This window comes from Gymnogyps californianus, chromosome 23 (assembly GCF_018139145.2).
Source record: "Gymnogyps californianus isolate 813 chromosome 23, ASM1813914v2, whole genome shotgun sequence".
Taxonomy (NCBI): Eukaryota; Metazoa; Chordata; class Aves; order Accipitriformes; family Cathartidae; genus Gymnogyps; species Gymnogyps californianus.
Window position 1 is genome coordinate 1,418,553 of NC_059493.1, and position 21,707 is coordinate 1,440,259.

The 21,707-nt window shown below is 56.7% G+C and overlaps 3 protein-coding genes across 6 annotated transcripts; all 3 read right to left on the minus strand.

Annotated features, from left to right (window-relative positions):
* Window positions 1-572: 572 nt before the first annotated feature.
* On the minus strand, window positions 573-18,893 carry GPAT4 (glycerol-3-phosphate acyltransferase 4). Of its 4 annotated transcripts, none has more exons than XM_050910134.1 (14): window positions 8,923-9,172; window positions 8,718-8,820; window positions 7,924-8,563; window positions 5,066-5,135; window positions 4,431-4,728; window positions 4,174-4,248; window positions 3,640-3,729; window positions 3,428-3,521; window positions 2,818-2,933; window positions 2,532-2,587; window positions 2,109-2,194; window positions 1,743-1,871; window positions 1,582-1,661; window positions 573-954 (listed from the first exon to the last, which is right to left on the minus strand). In XM_050910134.1, exons 3-14 carry the CDS (start codon window positions 8,086-8,088, stop codon window positions 846-848), a joined length of 1,368 nt encoding a protein of 455 aa, XP_050766091.1. In that variant the 5' UTR covers window positions 8,089-8,563; window positions 8,718-8,820; window positions 8,923-9,172; the 3' UTR covers window positions 573-845. The 4 variants fall into 4 exon arrangements, 3 of the variants coding, with proteins under 3 accessions (XP_050766091.1, XP_050766093.1, XP_050766090.1); XR_007767647.1 differs by adding an exon at window positions 1,071-1,270 and having other exon boundaries at window positions 891-954; window positions 7,924-8,820; XM_050910136.1 differs by lacking the exons at window positions 8,718-8,820; window positions 8,923-9,172 and adding an exon at window positions 18,874-18,893.
* Window positions 11,085-12,560, minus strand: LOC127025263 (protein phosphatase 1 regulatory subunit 3C-B-like). The gene has a single exon (XM_050910137.1). It carries the CDS (start codon window positions 12,558-12,560, stop codon window positions 11,694-11,696), a length of 867 nt encoding a protein of 288 aa, XP_050766094.1. The 3' UTR covers window positions 11,085-11,693.
* Window positions 17,508-21,383, minus strand: GINS4 (GINS complex subunit 4). Its single transcript, XM_050910138.1, has 8 exons — window positions 21,285-21,383; window positions 20,964-21,050; window positions 20,535-20,648; window positions 19,950-20,047; window positions 19,531-19,619; window positions 19,088-19,178; window positions 18,874-18,979; window positions 17,508-17,541 (listed from the first exon to the last, which is right to left on the minus strand). Exons 1-7 carry the CDS (start codon window positions 21,381-21,383, stop codon window positions 18,883-18,885), a joined length of 675 nt encoding a protein of 224 aa, XP_050766095.1. The 3' UTR covers window positions 17,508-17,541; window positions 18,874-18,882.
* Between the last annotated feature and the right edge of the window lie 324 nt (window positions 21,384-21,707).

Genomic DNA, 21,707 nt, shown 5'->3' on the forward strand with positions numbered 1-21,707 from the left:
TATATATGTGCATGTTGGTGCATAACAAGATCAGATCCCACTGTTTCCCTCAGGAGACATTTGAAAGGGGATCTCCTGCCACAGCCATGGAGATTCAGACTCTCCTACCCACCCGGGGCTCCCACCGTAGCACATAAGGATTCTTCAAGAGCCCCACCTGCCACACCAGTGACAACTGCCTGGCAGCTTGCAGTTCCAGGGGACAGAGGGAGGCTTCCAAGGAGGATGATCCTCACCGCTTGAGGAACCCCAGCAAAGAGGCTGTTACTCAGATGCTGGAGAAGCAATGGTCTGGGTCAGGCTATGACCGGAGGGTGGCGAAAGGAAAAGGAAAGGTTTCTCCTTCTGGAAGTAAACCTGGAAATGGCCGGAGAGACCACATACTGCTCCTAAGGGGTTTATGCTGCAGACGTGAGAGGCACAGGCTCATGAAGACTCCCTTGGTTGTCAAGGCAGCTAATTTCAGTGCAGCTCACCAGTTTCTGTGCTGTGGGAGACTTGTGACTGACACACATGCACATCAACACACCAGTCCTCCCCCTGGGCCTGTAAACACCATATGGAAGCACATGACACCATAAGTGTTTCATTTAATATTGCCCCTGCAAGGGGCTTCACTGTAACAGTAACAAGAAGGCATCTTTGCCAAGAGCTGCCCAGGGCCTAAAGACTCTAGGCAGTAATAGTGCCTCTGGGAAAGAACAGCCAGAGGATGAAGGAGCAAGTCCAAGCAGCTCTGGAGTAGCCAAAGTCCAAAGATTCGGAGCTGCTTCAGACAAGCCCTGGCTCGTGCTGGAGGCAGAGGGCTCTGGCCAGGCCCAGTAACAGTGCTGGAGGCAGAGGGCTCAGGAGCGGCTCCGGTCTTCATGGTTGCCTACAATCATTTTGCTGTAGAGTTTCTGTTGCTCCTCCTTGAACGTGTCTTTCACCTTCTCCCTCTTCAGTCCTCCATCCCTGGGGAGAGAGTCATATCATCAGAGGAGCCGCAGGCGTGCCCTGTCTGAAACTTCAGTTGGGGCTGCTCAGAGCAGGTCAGAGCTCCCGCAACAGCCAGACAGCTACACTTGTACCTTACGTTGCCAGGGCACACTGCAGACCAACTGTCCCCAAGGGGAGTTACTTTCACACCTTGCTCTGCCAGGAGCTGCACCCATGGCCCCGCACTGTGCTCAACATGGCAGCTCTGTCAGAAGGGTGAGCTGCTCTGATACCACTACAGTAGACTGCCTCCAGAGTCCCTCTGCCTCCCAGGCTCTGAAGATCTCAGTGCCTGAAAAAGGAAGTTCCCAAGCTCAACCCACTTTGCTGAGCAGCATCAAGTCAGAATCAGGGCATCCCAGTGCAAGCTGGAATGACAGAATGAAGCCCTGGTGCCCAACACACACAGCAGAAGCAAAGACTTTGGTCCCTGCTACAGAAGAGCAGTTTTGGAGGTCACAGGCAAGATGTAGCTCCGTTTCTCCATAGGCCTACTCTGCCCAACGCAAGACACAAACTTGGCTCTACAGCCCACGAGCACGTACCAGGACCCAGGAACACGGAACCCTGGCACCAGGAAGAGAAAAGCCTGCCTGGACTCACCAGAGCAGATCCACAAGGCCCCCCTGCCTGGCAATGGCTGACTTCACTCGATTGGCAAACTGGACAGCGTCCTCTTCAGGCTGTGGCAAAATAACACTGTTCAGCAGGAGCAAAGGGCCAAACAGGGGGCAGATCAGACAGGCCAGGTCCACCTTACTTACCTGCCTGGTCATTGGGGGCAGGTACCAGACACTGCAGACAATGGCCCAGCTGGTCATCATCCTAAGGAGGTAGGTTACCATGCCATACTTGCTGCTGTTCCAAAAGGCATCTCCAAACTGCGGGTCATACTACAGAGGCAGAAGAGCTCATGAAAGTCAGGCAGTGGTTGCACCCTCCCTGAGGTTCCAAGTTCCACCCCAAGCCCAGCCATAAGCCAGCCCTCCCAGAGCACTACACGGAGCGACCTCAGTTTCCCCATGCCCTCGGATGGGGCTGTTGACCCAGCAGTGCCAAGACTGGGCTGCCAAGACGAAGCTCTCACCCAGAGGGCTACTTGTGCTGTAAGAACGTTTGCCTTCTCATACCTTGATGGCTACAGGGTAAACCGTGGCTCCAATTTCAAAGCTCCCCTTTTTGAACATCATCACAGATGTGTTGTTGATGCAGGTTCCTGTAAGATGCAAGCACAATCTTCTCACCTTGACTTTGGAAGTCAGTTCAGAAGTCTAAGCTATACACCTAAGGGCTAGGCCACAGGCACCCAGCAACTGCCTCCTAACGCTCACTCCAAACCCTGTTCTCTGTGGGCATAGGATGTGTCACCGGGACATCATATATCTGACTTCCACACTCTGGGTTCAGTCAGCTCTAAAGATACAATGTCCCCTTTGTCTCAGTGAAGGGTCTCAAGGCCCTTGGCTGCATAAGGTGGCAAGGAACAGAGATGCGGTGCTGTCCCAATGTGCCCTCTCCACGAGGTGCTTGTCTGGCCTTGCTCCACAACTCACCTTCTGGAAAGATAAGAATAGGCAGCTTGCTCTTGTCCTGGACATGCTCTGTGAGCCTAAACAGAAGAGTGTCACCCATTAGCACAGGGCACAGAAGCTATCACCAGCAATCCACACAGCATACAGTCCTTATCCTGCAGTCACTGGGGACTATCTGGGTGCCAGCAACAGTGGCACAGTCTCCTGACACCCACGAGGCAAGGCAGCGTCCTCACCCGAGGGGAGTGGGCAGCCCCCCGCCCTTCCCAGCCTCCAGACCCCCCCCAGCAGCTAGCAGTTGTCACACCTTTTGGCGACGAGGTGACGATCTTTGACCTCAGAGCGTTCAAACCAGACGTGGGGGCAAGCCTTCACCATGGCTCTCTGTATCACACCCATGAGCCCTCCGTGGATCTGACCCACCTGAACAGGGCAAGAAGACACAAGTTACAAGACCTGGGGACACATGAAGGCCAAGGCAGCTCCTAGCTTCACAGCCAAGTCGAGGTTCATCTTTCTAGCCCTGCCCTGGAAAGGCTGAGAGGAAAAGTCCCAGGCTCTGACTGGAAGGACAGACGTAGCAAGCCCCAAGCGCTTTCCACATGGCAGGAGGTCCAGCTGGGGAAGTGCTTTGCTCTTCCATGGATAGCAAAGCCCAGAGCTCTACTTGGAAAGCAGTGCCCAGAGACCCCTGGTGCTCCGAGTCTCAGGCCAAGCTTGCTGGAAAGCCATGCACAACAGGGTATCTGTGCACAGTGTCTGAGAGCGCCCTGCAATGTCATGCAGGGGAAAGTAGTTCTGCACGCTCAAAAGCCTCTTGCTGCCTACTCTTTGTCCCACGCAATATGCTTGCTGCTCCCACCATGCATGCGGCCAGGCCCTGGCAGGCAGAGCTGGGGCTGGGGTGCAGACCTTACCATCGCGTAGTAGCCATCGCTGGCCAGGATGATCACATCAATGGGAGATGTGTGATTGGCCACGCAGATGCCTCCATTTCGAGGTCTGTTTTCTCTAAATGCGAAACAAAGGTACAGATGAGGAGAGAGGAACGAAGCGTGAGGCCTGCAAGAGGCACGGCATGGAGCAGCTAGCGGGAAGGGACACCCGGCAGCAGACAGTGCCTCCTTACCGGTCGTGGTAGGTGATGATGGCTGTGAGGGCACGCACGCAGATCCGGTAACACATCAGGTGGACATGCTTGCTCAGGAACTCCTTACACCTGCAGCCCAGGACAGAGACCATCACCCCCCAGTTCTACAATCTCCCCTCTAACGGTGGCACTCAGCCCGGCTGCCCCAGGCCATGAGATCCAACCGAGACTTCACATCCCTCCCACAGAAACACGCCTCGTCCTGGGCTTTGCCGCCAGCTTATGACCACTGATTCTTAACTCATGAGAACCAAACTTTGGCCTTTGCTCTCTTCTGTTATTATTCCTTTCAGAGCCCAGGGCTGAGCGCTCTGCCACGGGCTTAGGGCTCACATCTAGGCCCTTTGTTTAAAATTACAGGGTGTCTGTTTCTGAGAGGCTACGGATGCCAGGACCACCTGCCTTGTCTGCGGCAGGCAGAACAGATACGCCTTGCAGCAAAACTTCAGGATCATCAGGTCTCAAACTGCACAGGGGGCTCCCCATCCCCTCTTCCCTCAAAGACGAACTCACCTTCCATTTGGCAAATATCCCACCACTGTAGTACCAGTCACCAATAAGCTGATGCCAGTAAACGCCAGGGCTATCCTGCAGAAAGAGGGAAGCTACACGCTAGCAAAACCAGGCCACAGGCCCTACTCGTCAAGTAGCCTGTCTCTCCTGATCATGTTGAACAGGGTCCATGAGGCTTGGAGACCAGTTGCACTTGCTGCAGTGGGAACAGGCCATCAGCACCATCTTGGCAGGCAGGTTCGCACAGCAGCACTCACCTGAGGGGCAGAAGGAAGCAGTAGCGGATGAGCACACCCAGTCCCCAGAGTACAGTGAGGCGCAGGCTGATATACTGGAAGTTGTAGTTGGTCCTGCTGAGCAGGTTCCAGGACTCCAGCTCTTCAGCTGAGAACCTCTTGGTCACTTCATCATCCATGATGGTCTCAATGCCTTTGCGGCAGAAATAGAAGATATCTGAGAGCTCAAACTCAGGGGTGTCCAGGGCTTTGCCGCTGCCGCTCCGGCGGATCTCCTTGATCTCCTCTTCCAGTGATGTTGGCTCCTTTGCAATGATACCTGCAACATGCCGCAGGCAGCTCTGAGCAAAGTGCGACTTGCCCACTCAAAGACATCTGAGAGCCAGGGCCCTTACTCGCCCGCCCTCCACAGGGCCCCTTTCCTTTCTCCAGTCCAGACAGCCATAAACCAGTCCTCCCAACTATCTAGAAATGAAGCACTCCCTGGGTGCTTCCTTCCCCTTCCTCACGAAATGGACGTCTCCATAGCTCCCTCCAATCCATCTACATGGAAAAGGCTTCCCAACATACCTCAGCTGCTCAGAGACACCACATTTACCCCATCTCCCAAAAAGAATTTTGAACTTCATATGTACCCATGCGGGGCAGGACCTTACCATTGACATAGGGCTTGTATAACGGATGGTTCTTCTCCTTGGCACCACGCTCTATTCTCAGTGTCGCCCACTGCAAGAGACACACGTGACAAGTGAGATTCGCAAGGCCTGTAGGTCCACTTCATACTACCCCTGTTTTACAGTCGACCTCCAGGGAAGACCATGGTTAAGGGGAGAAGATGGGGCTAAAGCAGAAGGCTTCCGTACAGAACTGAAAGAGCGAGTGATGAACACAACTGAACCGAGGTGGAAGCAGAGACTGGCCTGGCAGGAACATTTTTACAGCAGAGATCTGCCTGCAATGGGACAAGAGGACTGACGGGGAGGTGACACGCACAGGCACAGGACAGCCATGATGTGCACACATTGGTGTGCCATTCTGCACAGCAGAGCCCCAGCGGGAAGCAGGGAGTGCCAGAGGGAAGAAGAGTGCTCAGTGGTGAGATGGCACCAGGCTTTCTGCAGCCTCCGTGTCCTGTAGGCTCTGTTGCACCTGGCACGCGGTTGCCACTGCACAGCTTCTGGGTGGCCCGTGCATCCTGCTGGGGTGGCCTGCATCACAGCGCAGGAAGCTGATCACGGGACTGGTGCTATTTTTCAACCCTGATTTCTTCCAAGCTCAAAGCAGAGACTGTTTTCAGGCTGCTGCTAAAAACATCAGGCTGATGACGGGACGGGATCCTTCCCTCCCCGATTCAGCTAACAGCTGCTGCTGCTTCTCAGCTCACCAGTCAGTCCAAAACAGCAGCAGCAAGCACCCTCAGACAGCTCTCTGGCAGCTGGCTGCCAAATCCCATGCCCAGACTACCTGTTATCCACAGAAGTCTCCCTCAGCTAATTCTCAAGGGCACCAGCTGCAGGCTGGATTTCTGGCCAGTCTTCCTGCCTGCCCTCCAAGTAACCCTTCTCAGCCTCACGCTCTTCTGCATTACACAGGCCTGGGAGAACAAGCTTCTAAAGGAGGACTTGTGTACAACATGCGTATTGCTCCAGGCTAGCTGCTCCGTCAGGGATCTGTGAAGAAGGGGAAGCTGCTGGGAACTCCTGGCATCCCGGTCTCAGCCCATGACAGCATCAGATCAGGAGGCAGCAATGTGGGAATGCTAATTGCATATGGAGTGTCCAGCTCATCTAGCAGCCTCCTCTGCCAGCAGAAGGAACTGCAGGATTGCAGAAGATTGTCTAGACACTGCCATCGCAGAAGTCAGAAGAGGAGCTCTGACCCAGGAGGAGCTGGGCAGCCTATGGAGAAGGCGTTCCTCATGAGCCCAGCACGTCTCTATCCCGACTGCGGTGGCTGAAAACCCAGACTCCCACCTGGGAAGCACCATGCAGGTCTCCCTCACCACCAACAGAGATGTGCAGCCACCACCCCAGGCCCCGCAGCTCTGGCTGTGTCCCACAAGTTGCCAGACTCGAGGGCTGCCCCTTCGGGCTAGGTTCGCAACACTGGCCTCTAGAGCTGGGAAAATCTTTCGGGTAAATAACGCTCCCCAAAAATAGAATTCTGCATGACCAAACCTAGTGAGTGAATTTTCCACCAAATCTGTGAGCAGTTGTGCCAGAGTGCTCCTCTCTTCCACCACAAAGGTTCTTTGATAAAAGCTGAAATAGACTTCAAAATCTTTTCAGAAAAAGTTTCAAAATTTAACACCAAAATAGGCGTTGAGATTAAACGTTCCTGAATTGGAGAAAGAAAAAAAAAATAAGAACAAGGTGAAAAGTTCCATTTCAGATAAACCAAACTTATTAATTTCTTCTCCCAGTTCAGTCACTAAATTCGAAGTCGGATCTTCAGACATCTGTGTTAACGAAGCACCTCACAAAGCCCAGGGTCTTCCCATTCACACCTCAGGCTTTTGGAAGGACTCAAGAGTTTAAAGAGCTGAACATCGCAAGCTCCAGGGCTGCCTTCCCAAGCCAGCCAATACAGAGATACTCCTGGGGAAGACCAGCCCTGTTCAAACAGCAGTAGCTGTACCATAAAACCTTTAGCAGCTTGAACTCCACATTCAAGAGCCTAAAACCTCCCTATCAAGCACAGGGCATCCCTCTTCCTTTTGCTTGGGCTGCCAGGGTAGGGTGGTGTAGGCTTTATCTACCAGAAGTTTGGCAAAAATTCCACCACGCCAGGGACTTGCTTCAAGGAGAGGTGTTGGCTGTGAGACAGCCCATAAAATTAGTCTGCCAAAGGCAGGCAAGGGAACAGCGTGACCCCAAGCTGGAAAATTCCACTTGGCCTCTCTGTGCCAAGAGGGTCAGCAAGGGCTGCTGGTCGTCCTCAGAGGTTGCAGGTCCAGACATGGCTGCTGGGCTCAGCAGACAAGCAGGCAGCACTCTGGGACAGAAGGATGTTGAGAGCTCTGGGTTCTGGCCACAGACCACTCAGGGCTTGCAGTACAGAAAGTCCTCCTGGAGAGGAGCAGCCTGCTGACTGCAGCTTTGTCCCTCCCCATCACACTCTACGCTCCTTTCGGCTTCTTTCCACATCAAACTGTAACAGCACTCTGCCTTGCCTGGGACATTAACCCATCCAAGCACACACCTCCTCTCAGCACGTCTACAGATCCTACTGCACTACTGCATACTTACGGGCCACGCTATCCCACTACTCTACTTGAAGACTTACTGGATTAATTACGGGGAAAAAACAGCCCCCGGACAGAGGTCTAGTAAACTGTGTTTGGCTGAGATGACCCAAATGGGTCATCTGGCACCAGCACATGGCACCAACAAACCAACCTCCCACCCCAGTCATATGCAATGCTCTGCTGAGGGGCAAAAGCCTCTCTTCCCAGCGCGACCATGCTTGACAAGACCCCTGTAAACACACAGAAAATTCGGAAAACATGACTTACCTGAAAAATCTTTAATAAAGTTTTCATGTAAACCTTGCGGATGCCAAAGGAGACTCCAAAAATTGCTGGCACAATGATGAAAACCAGAAGCAGAGTGAAGAGGACAGTTATGGAAATCCCCAAGAGATTAACAACTAGGCTGTCAAAGGGGAGCAGGAGGAACATGGTGAAGGGCCCAGGCAAGGCTGGTGCCCTGCAGCCAGATAGAAGGGCTGCCCGCAGCGACTAACCAGTCCTCCTGTTACTCAGCAACAGTCTCACACACGCACTGAGTCCACAGCCTGCTCACAGACCCCATTCCAAAGTTCACATCCTTTTTGGGCTCTGCGAGAGAGGGAACGCAAGAGGATCAGGGAGAGCAGCTGGGAAAACAAGCAAACAGTCTGCCAGGAGCCCAGGTGAGTTCCGACAGCGTGGGCTGAGGAGCTCAAAGAAGATGGAACACGCACACAGGTTCCTCCATGGGTGTGCAGTGGGCACTGCAGTGACACAACGGCGTGAATGGATATCCTCCCAAGGCGCCGCTGAGCAAGTCCTGCTGTGGGGCAGCTTGTGAAGAAACTGGCAGCAGAATCCCCTTCTGGCTGCTGAGAGCATGCAGAGTCTCTTCACAGTGACAAGGTGGAGTCCATCCCTGAGCCTGCATTGGAGGAGATTGAGGGAGTTGGCACTTGCAGGAGCCTACCGTATGTGGAGCTATTATTGTTCTTTCCGTGAGGACACAGGCACTAGCGCAGATCCTTGCATGACGCCTGGAACAAGTTTAATTCCAGAGGCCCCTGGCATCCACTCACGCTGAAGGGTTGTTACAGACACGAATGAAGCCTGTGTCCCTGGAAAGCTCTTCAAACAGCGAGTTGGCTTCTTGGCAGACGAGGCACTCACATGCCACCAGCACTAGCGGAGGAAAGAGAAACCAAAGTCAGGCAAGTCACGCAGCTCAGAGAGACGTCACCTCAGAGAGGGTGGCAGGAGGCCAGGGACAGTGGGCTCTGAAACCTGGAAGGCAGCGCTTGGGCTGAAGTCGCATCACTCAGAGCAGCTCCTGAGACACAGCAGACTCGGACTGGCACTCCAGCTACTGCCTGGCACTCACAGACTTGGGAATCATCCCCTGCTGCCACTCGTCCTGTATTTTCATACCATCCACACCTCAGAGCGAGCAGACTCGTTCAGAACCACGCCTAGAGCACAGGACACTGCAATCAGGTCCCAAGTACCGGAAAGGAGCCGATGCAGTGACAGAAAACCCTTCCTCATGACAAAGATCTTATTGCCTCTCTCATTTCAGAGGCATCCGAGAGCACTGAGCTAGCCAGGTACCCAGATTCCTGGGAAGGCATCACTTCCTCTGCTCCCATACACACATCTCGCCCCTGGTCACACAGGGCAGCTTTACAAACAGTTCAGGACAGGAAGTCAGCCCAAGGGGAGAATTATCGCTGATGATTAGCCAAAGTGGAACTTGTTGGGGCACGGGAACCAGTCAAAGGTCAAACACCCAGCACTACAGCCCTTCCGGGGAGGATGCCCTCCGCAGCACGGGTATGCACGAGGCCAACCAAGGCTAGTAAAAAGAGACGGGTCTGCTGGGGGGAGACTTCCCTCCGGATACCACCTTCACCTGGCTACAGAGCGTCAACCTGAGGATGGGATTTAACAGGTACCCGACAAGCACACAGGAGCAGAGGAGAGTCTGGGAAGATCCTCTTGCTCCCCTGTACAGTGTGTTCCAGCTCCTGGCTTAGCACTGCTATACCAGTAATGCTAAGAATATTGTCAGTGCTTCAAAGGAACACGCATACCTGCATAAACCATGTCCTGGGAGAGGCAGCTCTACAGCCACGCGTGTAACTGCCCATTATGCCAGAGCTGTCACTCACCAGAACCAGGACTCATGCCGGCAAACTGGTCAGACCGGCCACCTGAGCTGGCAGCCGCTGCCCTAACAGGGGCTCAGTTATTGCATTCCCTCACTGTGGCACCCAGCTGCCGCCCGTCAGGGCAGGCCACGCAGCAGGCAGCACGCATGGCCAGCAGCCACGTGCGATGAGCCCTGGGCGAGCGCAGGCAGCCCTGCCTGCTGGCTGCAACCTCTGGGGCTCACGCCAGGACGGTGCTGCCGATGCCCCCGGGCTGGCAGGACGCCTCTCCGGCCCCCAGGGCGGCCGCAGAGGCGGGCTGCCGGCGCCGCGGCCCGGCAGGCACGGCAATCGCTTCCCGCGCCGGCTGCCTCTGGGCCGCAGCCTCAGGTTCCGCACCCGGCGGCGGCGGGCGGCCCCCGTCCACCGGGCCCCAGATACGCGTTACAGCCCCCCGGGGCCGGGCGCGGTGCGGCTGCGGCGAGGCCGGGGGCAGCGGCAGGCGTCGTCCTCCGCTTCATTCGCCGGGAGCGCGGCGCGGCGCACCGCACCGGGACACGGCCCACGAGCGCAGCGAATCACGGCGGGGCCGGGGCTCGGCCCGGCGACCTTCGGCCTCGGCGTGCGCGCGCCAGGCAGCGGGCGCTCCGCGGGGAGCGCGGGGGGAGCTCCCGCCGGCGGCCCGCCGTGCCGGGCGGGGACGGCGGGCTCCGCTCCTCCGCCCCGGGCCGAGCGGCGGCGGCGGCGGCACCGGCGGCCGGGCCGCGGCACCAGCGGGCGGGGCGCTGCGGCGCAGCCGCGCGGTGGGCCGGGCCGGATCACACCCGGCGCGGGGGGGCGCTGCGGCGCGGCCCGCACCACGGCGGGGAGGCCGCGCTCCCCGAGGCGGGCGCCGGTTAACGGTCCGCGGCCGAGCCGGGCCCCGCCCAGGCGCCCCGACCCCGCCGGGCGCAGCGGGGGGGGGACGGCACCGCAGCCCGAGGCCCGTGCGGGGAGGCGGGGAAGAGGGGGGCCGCCGCGTCGGGCCGGGCCGGACCGAACCGGGCCGGTTACGCACTCACCTGCCGCCACTGCCGCCGGGCCCCGGCTCCGCCCCCGCCACGTGCCGTGCGCGCCCCCGCCCCGCGCTGCGTGCGCTGACGTCAGCACGCCGCCCGCGGGGCCGCGCCCGCAGGAGCGCACCGCCGCCCGCAAAGGGTCCCCGCCACCGCCCCGCGCCCGCCCGGCCCGGCCCGGCCCCGCCCCCGCCCCCCCCCCCCGCCGGCAGAGGCAGAGGCAGGACTCGCGAAGCGCCGTCACTTTATTAACTCCCCGTTACAGCACCAGCAACCGGAGGCGCCCCCGCCGCCCCGGCAGCCTGCGCGCTCGGTGACCCCCGCCCCGAGCTCTCCTCGGGACCGCGGCTCGGGGAGCGCCCGCAGCGGGAGGCCGGCCCCGCCGGTGGCTGCTGCCACGCCGCTGTCGCAGCCCGGGAGCGCGAGCTCTGCCGAGACCCCAGGCGCCGCGGGGGTGCGCGCCCCCTCCCCAGCAGCTCCATACAAGGCACTTGGGCAGCACCAGGACCCCCGCAGCTCAGGCGGCCGGCTCCCACCCGAGGCGGCCGACAGGCACCGACGCGGTCCCTGGGCCACGGCCGCTCCGTTGTCACTCCCCTACTCTCGCAGCAGCGTTGCCTCGAGACCCTACGGGCAGGAGTTACACCAAGTGCCGCTTCCAGCCTCTATGGCAGGAGCCAGCAGCGAAGAAGCTTCCGCAGAGACGGGCAGCTGCTCGCACAGCAGCAGGCCAGACACACGGAGGAGCTAACAAAGCTGCGAGCAGCATCTTCTGCAGCTGACCCCTCCCCAGAGACCCTTGTACCACAGTCGGGACATGGAAGGGACCTACACCTCTCCACACGCTGCTTTCCTACCAATAAGGAGCCTGGGTCTCTGAGCGCTGCCAGGTCTGCAGGTGAGAAAGGACCAGGGCAGCCGCCCGAGAGGTGCCAAGATGCTCCCAGGCCGCACTGGCACCCTTCACGGCATGGGAGGGAGGGCGGATCACGCCCACATGGCAGATCTTGTAGTTCCTCCCATGGTTGTTGTCCCAGTGGGTCTTCTGTCCGCACTGGAAGGAGATGCAGAACTCTGTGGCCCTGCGGGAGACAGATGGCTTGGGTAGGGCAAGCTCAAAAGAGAAGATGTCTGTGTCGGCCGAGCCGTATGTGCTATGCATGTACTGGCAGGAGATGTCCCGGAAGCTCTTCCAGCCATCGAAGGTGATGCGGACCATCACTTTCTTCTCGTACTCGATGTTTCTGACCTTCACTGTCCCTGACAGGGCACGGTCCTGGATCAGGCAGTTCTCCAGGCAGACAAGGTTGCTGTGTAGGCGGCTGCGGAATGTCATGTAGTCCGCAGAGGGCTGTGGGAAGTCCAGCACGTACCTGCACACTTCTGGGCGCGAGTCCCACAGCCTAGGTCGGAAGCAGGCAAGGTCAGACAGGGCATGCTGCAAGTCACAGAGGTCCTCCTCAATCTTTGAGAAGAAGCGGACAGCCGTCAGCGAGAGCCCCTTCATGTCAGCAAACACGACTCTCTTCTTCTTCTGGCCCTTGGAGCTCTTGGTACTATCTCGCCGCTCGGGCTCGGGTTCTGCGCTCAGCTTCTGGTTGAGACAGGATCGGAGGGGTTTGCGCCCCCGGTTGCCCCGCAGCTCCTCATACGAGTTCAGCAGCTTGCGGATGGGGGGCGAGTGGCTCAGGCAGAGCCGCACGGCCAGGTCCACGGGCATGGCTGGGGGGGCGACGGCCCTCACGCCGTACACCTGGAAGAGCCTAGAGGCGAAGAGGGGGTCAGGCGGCGTGCCCCCGGCTGCCGGGCCTCCAGCCGCGGCGAGCGCCCCCCCTTCCCTCCGCCCGCCCCCGCCCCGCGCTCACTCGCCGCAGCTCATCGCGTCCCGCCCGCTCCGCTCCCGCTGCCGGCGGCTCCGCGCTCTCAATGGAGCCGTGGGAGCGCCGGCGGCCGGGACACCCCGCGGCCGCGGCGGCAGCCAATCAGCGCCGGAGACACGCCCCCAGCGGCCAATAGGGGCTGGGGGCTGCCCCGCCCCGACGGGCTGAGCGCGCGCCCCCGGGCCTCCCCCGCCCCGTCGGCGCCCACCGCAGCCGGGCTGGGCCCGCTGGCCCCGCACCTCGCCAGGCACCGGGGGGGGGGAGCGGCGCTGACCCCACGTTGTGCCGCAAGGGAGCCCCCTCGGGCCGGGCCGATTGGCGAGGGCCGGACCGGAGAAGCCGCCGAGGGAAGCGGGCACAGAGAGCGAGCCGGGTAGCGGAGACCATCCTCTGCCCGCCGGGTCACGCTCCTGGCTGCAGCCTTCTCCTCGGGAGCCCAGCTTCCTGCCGCTGAGCTCAGCTGTGAGGTGGGCCAACAAAAAGCTCCTAATGCCAGAAAAACGTGAGTGCTTTTGGAAGGTCAACATTTACCGAGCTACCACCGCCCGGAGGAAGCCACAGGAAGAAGAGAGGCGTGTTCCTCTCACATCATCTTCAGTGGTGCGAGGTCTGAACCGTTTTTATGCATCCCTTTTCAGGTGCTTGTCCGAAGACAGCTACTTCCAGGGTATCAAAGCACAAAGAACATCCCAGACTCCAGGCTTGTCCTCTATCAAAAGTGAATCTAACTCAGAAGTTTCTTACCCCAGCTCCTTGCCCCAAAAAAGAAATTCACTCACACCTGAGCAGGCAAGAGACACTGTGGTGTCCCTGACATCTATATTCAAAATCACCTTCACTGTTTAGCTCACATGTGACTCCTTGACAGAAAAGACTGTCACCTAAATCAGATCACCCCTGCCCTGTACTACCTGGAGCTAATCTCTCCAGAGCTGTCTAGCCATTTATGTTAAGCAGCCCTGACTGTTCCTGCTGACAGCACAGATTTTCATCAGCTCATGACACAACCTACCTACCAGTATTTATACACGGCTTTCCATTGCCACTGTGTCCGAATGTCTCCAGCACAACGCAAGACACCTCTCGCAGGACGGCCAGGAGAAGTGAGCTTGAACCCAGTGCTCGGCTGGCAAAAATCTGCAGTTCAGCCCCGGCCTCAGTCAGCAAAAACATGAGAAAAAGCAGCAAGAGAGTCAAAGCGGCACCGTCCCCGAGAAGGACGTGTGGCACTCGCGTCACTGCTGGCCAGACGCTCCTGCCTGGGGAGGAGCAGGACAGCGGTCTTTGTGGGTGAGCGGGAGCCAGATGCACTCGTCTGGCTGGGCCTGCAGGAGCTGGAGGTGTCTGCTCTTGGCCAGTGCCGCTGGGTGCCAGCCCCCAGCATCGGAACAGATCCGTCTGCTGGGCCTAGGCCGGACCTCCTGCTGTCAGCACGCAGCCGACGCTGCGGCAGAAGCCTCGAGCTGAAGCCCTGGCTGGTGACCGTGCTCAGGCCCGAGCTGGAAGCAGCGCTCCCCATTTCTGAGGCCAGCCTCGGAGACAGGCAGCGCCACATCCTTCCACAGAGGTCAGCTGCAGGACCAGCTACCGCATACTCACCCCTACAAGGTTTAACTGTGGCTGCAACTGCCCAGGTTACAAACCCAAGCGACGTCTCCCGAGGTCATGACAGCAAACTGCCCCCCCTTTTCTCTGAACTAAGGGCTCTTGCTCATGGTCTCGCAAGTTGTCTGCTTTTGAACCTCTGAATACTTGAAACTTTTTCCCGCAGAATTTCCAGTTGTTTCCCCACTGTGTAGGAAAGTTTGTGTAGGTAGTTATTGCTACTAAGGAATAATCATCCTCACTGAATCACATGTTATTTATTTGAGATCATTTTCCTGTAGATACCCAGGAAAAAAGAAATAGGACCACCTTTGGATTACTTTTCCTAGACGGGACTTTCAGAGGAACAACTCCCTTGATACCAGCTCTAACGCAGATATTTCTCAATTCTGGGAAAGCTGCTGTCACCCAGAAGCACAGCAGCCTACAGCCAGGGTTAACCAGGGCAGTGGAAGAAAAAGCCCACAGAAAAATACCAGGGACAGGCTTTCCACACTCCACATTTCACACACGACTGGGGCCCAAGGGAAGACAGTCCCCCTGTGCACTGTTGCGATGGGTGGCATACTAGACGACTCCGCATGCTCACAAGCACAGATGCCCTCCAGCACATACAATGCAGGCGATGAGTCAATTTTCAGCAGTTGCTTCCCAAGAACCATCCTTTCATCACATCCTCTCAGGCTGACTGCGTTTCCCCCCACTTCAGTGACTTGGCGGAGTCAACACAGACATGAAAGAGTCTTCCTAGCAATGAAACCACTTGCCCCACCTTTATCCTGCACTCAGGAGAGCAGATCCGGCCCAGGCTGGGAAATCACAGCTCACCATCAGCGCCCTCCTTGCGACCTCCTTCACCATCCACCTCCTTCGCGTTTAGAGCTAATCACTCAGTAAACCCAAGCTATCTTCACCTTGGAGGGAGCAGAGAACAGGGGATGTATTTGAGCCCAAGCTTTACAGCAGACCCCATGGAAGCTGGAAAAGCTGCTCTCACTCTGCACATTCTCTTCCAGAGGGGCAGATTAAGGTGGATAGACTGCTGGGTCTTCTCCTCCATCTAAAAGTACAAGCCAAAAGCATCACTTCCTCGTAAAGTTGCAGACACTTCCCCTTGCCCCAACACAGACAGAACAGAGGCACAGCGTTAGCAGTAAGGCAGTATCCAGTCCCAGAAGTGTCCCAGCGTTTAGTCATGGAAGGACACAAAAAGCAGACAGCAGCATTTCAGGTATGCCAAAACTGAACCTCACTATGAGCCTGACTGGTTTCAGCCCACTAGCCATCTTCAAGAATCCTGCACAGCCTGTGATGACGTTGCCATATGCCAGCTGTCAGACTCCAGAGAGGAGCTGCACTGAAGGCACTCTGGAAACAACCAGATCCAGTTAAGATTCAGCTGCTAGAAGAGGACAGGCACCCCTTAGGCTCACATTGCTGCAGCCACGTGAGATGCAGTGGTGAGGCAAGGACTAGCTGTCTGGACAATTGTTCAGTCGAACTTAATAGGGCCAAGGAGAAAGTCTTCCAGACGTGCCACCTAGACATTCTCCAAGCAGCTCTTCTACAGCATGTTTCTGCAGCAGCGGATTAACAACGACTTTGGCTGGGAGCTTCAGTCACCTCTGTGAAGCTGCCTGGGCTGTAGATACGGGCAGGGCACAATCCACAGCCCTTCCTGGGGAGCTGTGCAGAGGTATGTGCTACTGATTCCTAAGGATTAAACCCAGCCTCCTCTTAACATCTATACTTAAAAGAATCTTCTTTACCTAAATGGATTCATTAGGAACTCTATAAACCACACACGCAAAGCTACTCACACTACAAGACGCGCTGTGTCACCCCCTGCCTGGCAGAGGAAGGGGAGTGTCAGAGGAGCACCAGGCTGTTCCTCACACAGACCACCATGCAGGGAAGACCCTACCCTGAAGGAACATGAGCCACTGTCTATCCATGCACCTGACAAGGCACTGAGTTGAGGTAGCACAGGACACCCTGGCTTCTCCTCCAACTAGAAGAGGCATGCACGGGTCGACAGGGCCAGAGGAGCTTTTCCTCTGCATGACCAGCACAAAGGAATTGCTTGTCCCCCTTGCCCCAGCAGCTGTTTCAGCAGAAGGGAGTTTGACAGTTTCTACCCTCACAACCGCAATCAGAAGCTGCACTAGAACCCCTCACTCTGTGGAGGGAGGGTTTTCAGATCACGCATAGCAGAAAGCTGCTTTCTCCTGAGCCCATGATTACAGTTGTTCTGTTTTAATGAAACTGGCCACCGTCTTCAATAAGGCATCCCAGCAGCTACACACTGAAGCCTTCCAGAAAATGCCCTCTGACTCGTCACTTTGCATTTGTTCTATTGATCCAAGTCTTCCTGCACATGGAGCTGAATGCTCTGCTGCAGAAATCAAATACAGAGCGCTGGCATGATAGGAAGCAGCACGAGTAACACACAAAGCGTAGAAGGTGATGCAAAACCAAGACTCCTATTCTCGTGCTGCAGCAAGAGACCGTTCTGGGAAAGCTCTGCCAGCCTCATGCTCCAATATCTTTCTAAAAAACATGAAGGCACCACAAACCCCACAAGCTTACAAAATTCCTCAGAGCTCTTCCACAGTGCTCAACTGCTGACCATGCAGACCATCCTGTACAAGGGCCCGACTTGCTCTGGAGTTCACTGACCAAGGCAGCCTTGAGCTTGAGGATTAGCTCTAATAGTGGTGCAATCTCCCTGAAGTCAGCCAGTCCAAAGAAGCAGGCTGGAAAAGGCTGGAAAAGCAGCAAGGCCTCTCACCCCCCTTGCTGGACTTGATCAACATGCAGAATTTCAAGAGGTGAAATAGCAGCACTTAAACCCTCTGTGCAGGACCTGCTCTGGTGCTGGCCTTATGCAAAGTCTGTGCGTGTAGCAGAACTGCAGACTGAAACACACATTTTACACAGACAGTATAAAGACTCAATGGCTCTGGCACAAACACCCTGAGCACAAACCAGTTGCTCTGGTTAAGAAGAGGTTTGTGACAAACCTGCAAATGCTGTCTGCCATTCCAAAGCTTTGATCGTGATTGCACCATTCACAATCTGATCAGAGAAAACACAGCTCCCCATGGCTGCTGGAGGCACTCACTCCTTGGCCCAGGGCAAGAAATGCCATTATCAGCACAAGGTCCGAGTAGCAATTCCAAATCCAGGCCTACTCTGCAGGCAAACCTCAGGTACCTGTAATGGCAAGGGTGGATATTTTACAAGGGTAGTGCTATTCTTGCCAAAATGCGAGCAAAAAGCAGCATAACTCCTCTCTGGCCACATTAGAAGGGGCTGTACTGACTGACACAACTGTGTCCACACTGGGACACAGGCTGCATAGGCAGAACAAAGCTTGTGCAGCCTGCCTTCCCCAAAGGCAGGGCCTTTCCAAGGAAGGACAGACTTGCTGTTTGGCCCGCATAACAATGCTACAAGGGAGAAACTCCAGGCAAGTAGAAACCCTGAATTCCTAAGCCCATGGCCATCTCCCAGCTCATATTGTCAGAAAGACAAAGGGAACAAACTTGGTAAACTCTTCACCCTCCCTTCCCACTGCAGGTAACGAGCTGGTGCTAAGCACCCCACACGGGACCCTATGGCTCTCCCCTGCTTGCCCGTGACATTCCCTTTGCTCTGAGCTGCAGTTTCCATCTTTAACATGTTCCCAATCGCTCCTGCTCCTTCTGCAAGAACCAAGATCTGCTCTGCCAGCAAGTATCTTTATACGTGGTGTTTTTTTGTTCAATGGATCATGCGGCAAAGATGGTGCAGAAGTATTCCCCCAGTTCACCTCAGAGCAATTGGCCCCTTGCACAACATCCAGGGTTGCGCAGATCAAAGCTGATGGGGCAAGGTGGAGTTTACATAGCTGGTTGCCACACCATTCGGTCAGTCAGTTTCCACCCAATAGCCTAATTTAAAGAACAGTGCTAAACTGGAACAGGAACAAACACACAGCTGCAGGTTTAAAAAGAGAGCACCCTGCTATTTACAAAGGCTGTATTCGCCTTTGAGGATAGATGCGCTCTGTCCACATCTGCTGTCAAACCAGCCTGGGATCTGGAGAGGCAGTAGCTACACTCGTCCCTCCCTTGGGACTCCAAGGGGACTGTGGCAAGGCTGCTGCAAAGCCTTGCTGGAGGGAGCGCTGTGACACAGACTGCCCTCGCTCAGGAGCACCAGAGAAAGGAGTCTGGCTGTATTCCAGGCACGTCATAAGCAATTAGGAGTTTGATAAGCTGTGGGGGCAACAAGCCCCTCTGCATCAGCAGAGGAAAAGATGTCCTGCTGGTTTACTTGCACGCTTTCAGGGGTACCCCTTCCAACAGCGCTGCTGCCCTGCCCAGCCATGCCACCTCCGAAGGGGACACGGCCCGGGCGGCCCGGCCCCCCCACGGCCCGCGCCGCCGCCCCCACCCCCGCTCCGCCCCGGCGCCCCCTGCCGGCCGCGCCCCGCCCCGGCGGCCGCGGAGGGTCGCGGCAGCTGCCCCCGCGGCATCACCCCGGTCCCGGCCCTGCACTTACCGGTCGCCCTCAGATGAGCTGCACCGCTCCCGAGGCCACCAGCGGGGCGATGGTCTTGTACCGGATCAGATGCTGCGAGCCCTCCTCCAGGTCGATGGTGTACTCTCTGCCAGAGACAGGCGCGAAGTTAAGCTGCCTCTCCTGTTTCGCTGTAACCCCGCCGCTTTTGTGACACTAACGTTTACGTGCACCGCGTGGGGAAGCACCCACCTACCTCTGCTCATCCGTCTCTGGCTCGACCAGGATGTTCTCCTGCCGCTCCAACACCCTCAGGAACACAAAGGAGTCCAGGTTGGGCTTCGGAACTGCAGACAACGGATTCAGAGCACAAGCTCAGCGCTCGCTTATGTTCCTCTGCAGGGCACGAGGGGTACAAGGGACAGCAAAGGGAACACTAGACACTTCTGATCAGCTGTAGCGTGCACTGCCTCAACGTAAGACAAGACTCGATGACGGAGGCCAGCACGATCCTCTGACAGCAGCACCGAGCCACGTACCGCACAGCAGAGCTGTGTTACGACACTGTCATCACATCATCTTTGCTTCTACTGAGTGCCAGCTGGAGGACGGGCCCTTAACATTTCATGCTCCCCAGAGCTTTCCCCACACCCCTGCTGCTGTAATTTCCAGATTACCCTGGAGTCTGGATGAACTCACCTGATTTTAGGAGAGACACTTTCTGCAGGTTGGGCGGCATGTGTTTTAGGGCCGTGTTTTTCAGGTAAGTCTCTGTGTTGGCCATGTACCTGAAACAAATCATTGGAGCATTTACTGGTTTAATCAAATACAAATTTGCAGGGAGAGTATTGACTCAAAATGCCAGCAACGGACATCTCCTGGTCCCACAGGCATGGCCAGAGACAAGGCTAATGGATTGCCCTGGTAACTGGCTCAGAGTTACCAGAGTTACTTTATTTCAGCTCTTTCCTTGTCCATAAGGAAACCTCCTGGTAAAACCCGTGATTCTTACTGCAAACCTGTCTAAGGCTAATGGTCTCAAGAACCGTTCAGCATAACACACAGGCGAGTTCTATAATCTATAAAAAGGGAGGGAGATGCATCCAAAACATACTCACTCTTTAGCAAAAGCAAACTCCTCTGGTGATAGAATGGAAGGCTCCCCTTCGGCTCGAGACTTCTCCTTCTCCAGGACATGGGGGAAAAACTTCTCTATCTGATATTGGAACAAAATCCCAAAGACTGAAACAGACCTCTCCCGGTAGTTCAGTGCCTACAATCCCCACTCCCCGGAGGCTTCCCCTGCAAGCAGTGGTCCCACTGCTGTACAGGTGTATGCAGCAGCCGCAGGCCTGCCCAAATACCTGCTCCTGAATTAATAGCGATATGGTCAGCTGGGGTCTCCAAGCTGCACAGCCGTATGTGTATGTGGCAGGACCCAGTCAGAACATGCAAGCATTCAATTGTGCCATCCTGGGCTTAGATGAGGCAAGAAAACACTCACAGCAATGCTGTGATCCTCATTCATCACAACAGAAAAGCGTGTCCAAGGAATGAATTCCTTTGGGTTGCACTTCAGAGGACACAGAGAGAGCGAGCGCGCTTTAACTAAGTGCCCTGCTGAAGCAGGAAGCTTTGTATGGGTAAAAATCACTCCTGAAGTCACCCTTTTTCATCCCCTGGGCAGTACAAGCAAGTATTACCTTCACAAGCCTACATCGCAAGTAGCTGCTGAGCACATAACGGATCCTTTCAATCTCCATGCGGTGAACGCTGACCTTCAAGTCTCCTCTCTTTGCCCGTTTCAGGTTTGCCTCCTGCAAGGAAAGGCAAAGAGAAATTAAATGGCTGAAATGTCGAACAACAAGAAACAGAAAGGAACACGGGTTTTGTACATAGGGCCCACAAAAACAGACCGCAGCTGCTTTTGGTGACACAAAGCACGCTATTTCCTTGTATCCCCCAGTCCCCTCTCCAAGACAAGCTCAAAGAAGGTACTCAGAACAGCCTTATCTCAGGGACAGAGGAGCAGACAAACCTGGCAATGCCAGAGGGACCCAAGCATGTATCTGCCAGGCCAAGCAACCAGGGCCTGCCTGCCTGTACCACCACCTTAGCCCAGCAGAACCTACCATATGGTCCAGCTGCTCCACAACACACTCAATGATCTCAGGTTTGCTCTCCAGCAGCTCTGGAGCAAACTTCTCATTCAGCCAGGCCTGAAAGAAGGCACACCACAAGTAGAAGCGAGGAATGCACCTGCTATACGCCCCAGCCCCAGAGAGGCCAGAAACTCAGCCCTCCCCACCTCCTCCGGCGAGCCGAGGGGCCCGGTCTCCAGCCGCCCCACATCTCCCCCAGAGAGGCCACGGCCCAGCTTTCAGTCACCCCCCCAGATCTCCCCAGGGAGCCCAGGGGCCCGGCCCTCAGCCGCTCTCCCCAGCCCACAGTACCTGCTCCAGGCTGCGGATGAGCTGCGCCGGGGTGAGCACCAGTTCCTCACTGCCCCCATCCGAGTCCCCCTCCGTCCCCTCACCGCTCGCTGCCGCCATCCCGCCACAGCCTCCCGCCAACAGCTACGGCCTTCCGCGCATGCACGGCCCGCCCCACTGCGCAGGCGCCCAGCCCCGTCCGAAGCCGCCCCACTGCGCAGGCGCCCGGCACCACCTCGGTTGCCCCCCGCACTGCGCAGGCGCCCGGCGCGGCCCAGGCGAGCCCCACTGCGCAGGCGCCCCACCCCCGAGAAAATGGCGGGGGTCTGGAAAGTAGCGGCAGAGCTCTGCTCGGTCAGGGGCCGTGAAAGGCTGCTGAAAAACAAAGCTGTGTTAGAAGCGGACAAAACGGCCGCGGCTTAGAAATGATCTTGAAATGATGCT

Coding starts and splice junctions, on each gene's coding strand:
- GPAT4 (XM_050910136.1), bottom strand. CDS start 8,088: ATGTTCCTCCTGCTCCCCTTTGACAGCCTAGTTGTTAATCTCTTGGGG. Junction 5,136..7,923: donor CTTTATTAAAGATTTTTCAG/GTAAGTCATGTT, acceptor TGTCTCTTGCAG/TGGGCGACACTGAGAATAGA. Junction 2,588..2,817: donor CGTCACCTCGTCGCCAAAAG/GTGTGACAACTG, acceptor TCTTCTGTTTAG/GCTCACAGAGCATGTCCAGG.
- LOC127025263 (XM_050910137.1), bottom strand. CDS start 12,560: ATGCCCGTGGACCTGGCCGTGCGGCTCTGCCTGAGCCACTCGCCCCCC.
- GINS4 (XM_050910138.1), bottom strand. CDS start 21,383: ATGGCGGCAGCGAGCGGTGAGGGGACGGAGGGGGACTCGGATGGGGGC. Junction 20,649..20,963: donor TGGAGCAGCTGGACCATATG/GTAGGTTCTGCT, acceptor CTTTCCTTGCAG/GAGGCAAACCTGAAACGGGC. Junction 19,620..19,949: donor GAGTTTGCTTTTGCTAAAGA/GTGAGTATGTTT, acceptor GATTTGTTTCAG/GTACATGGCCAACACAGAGA.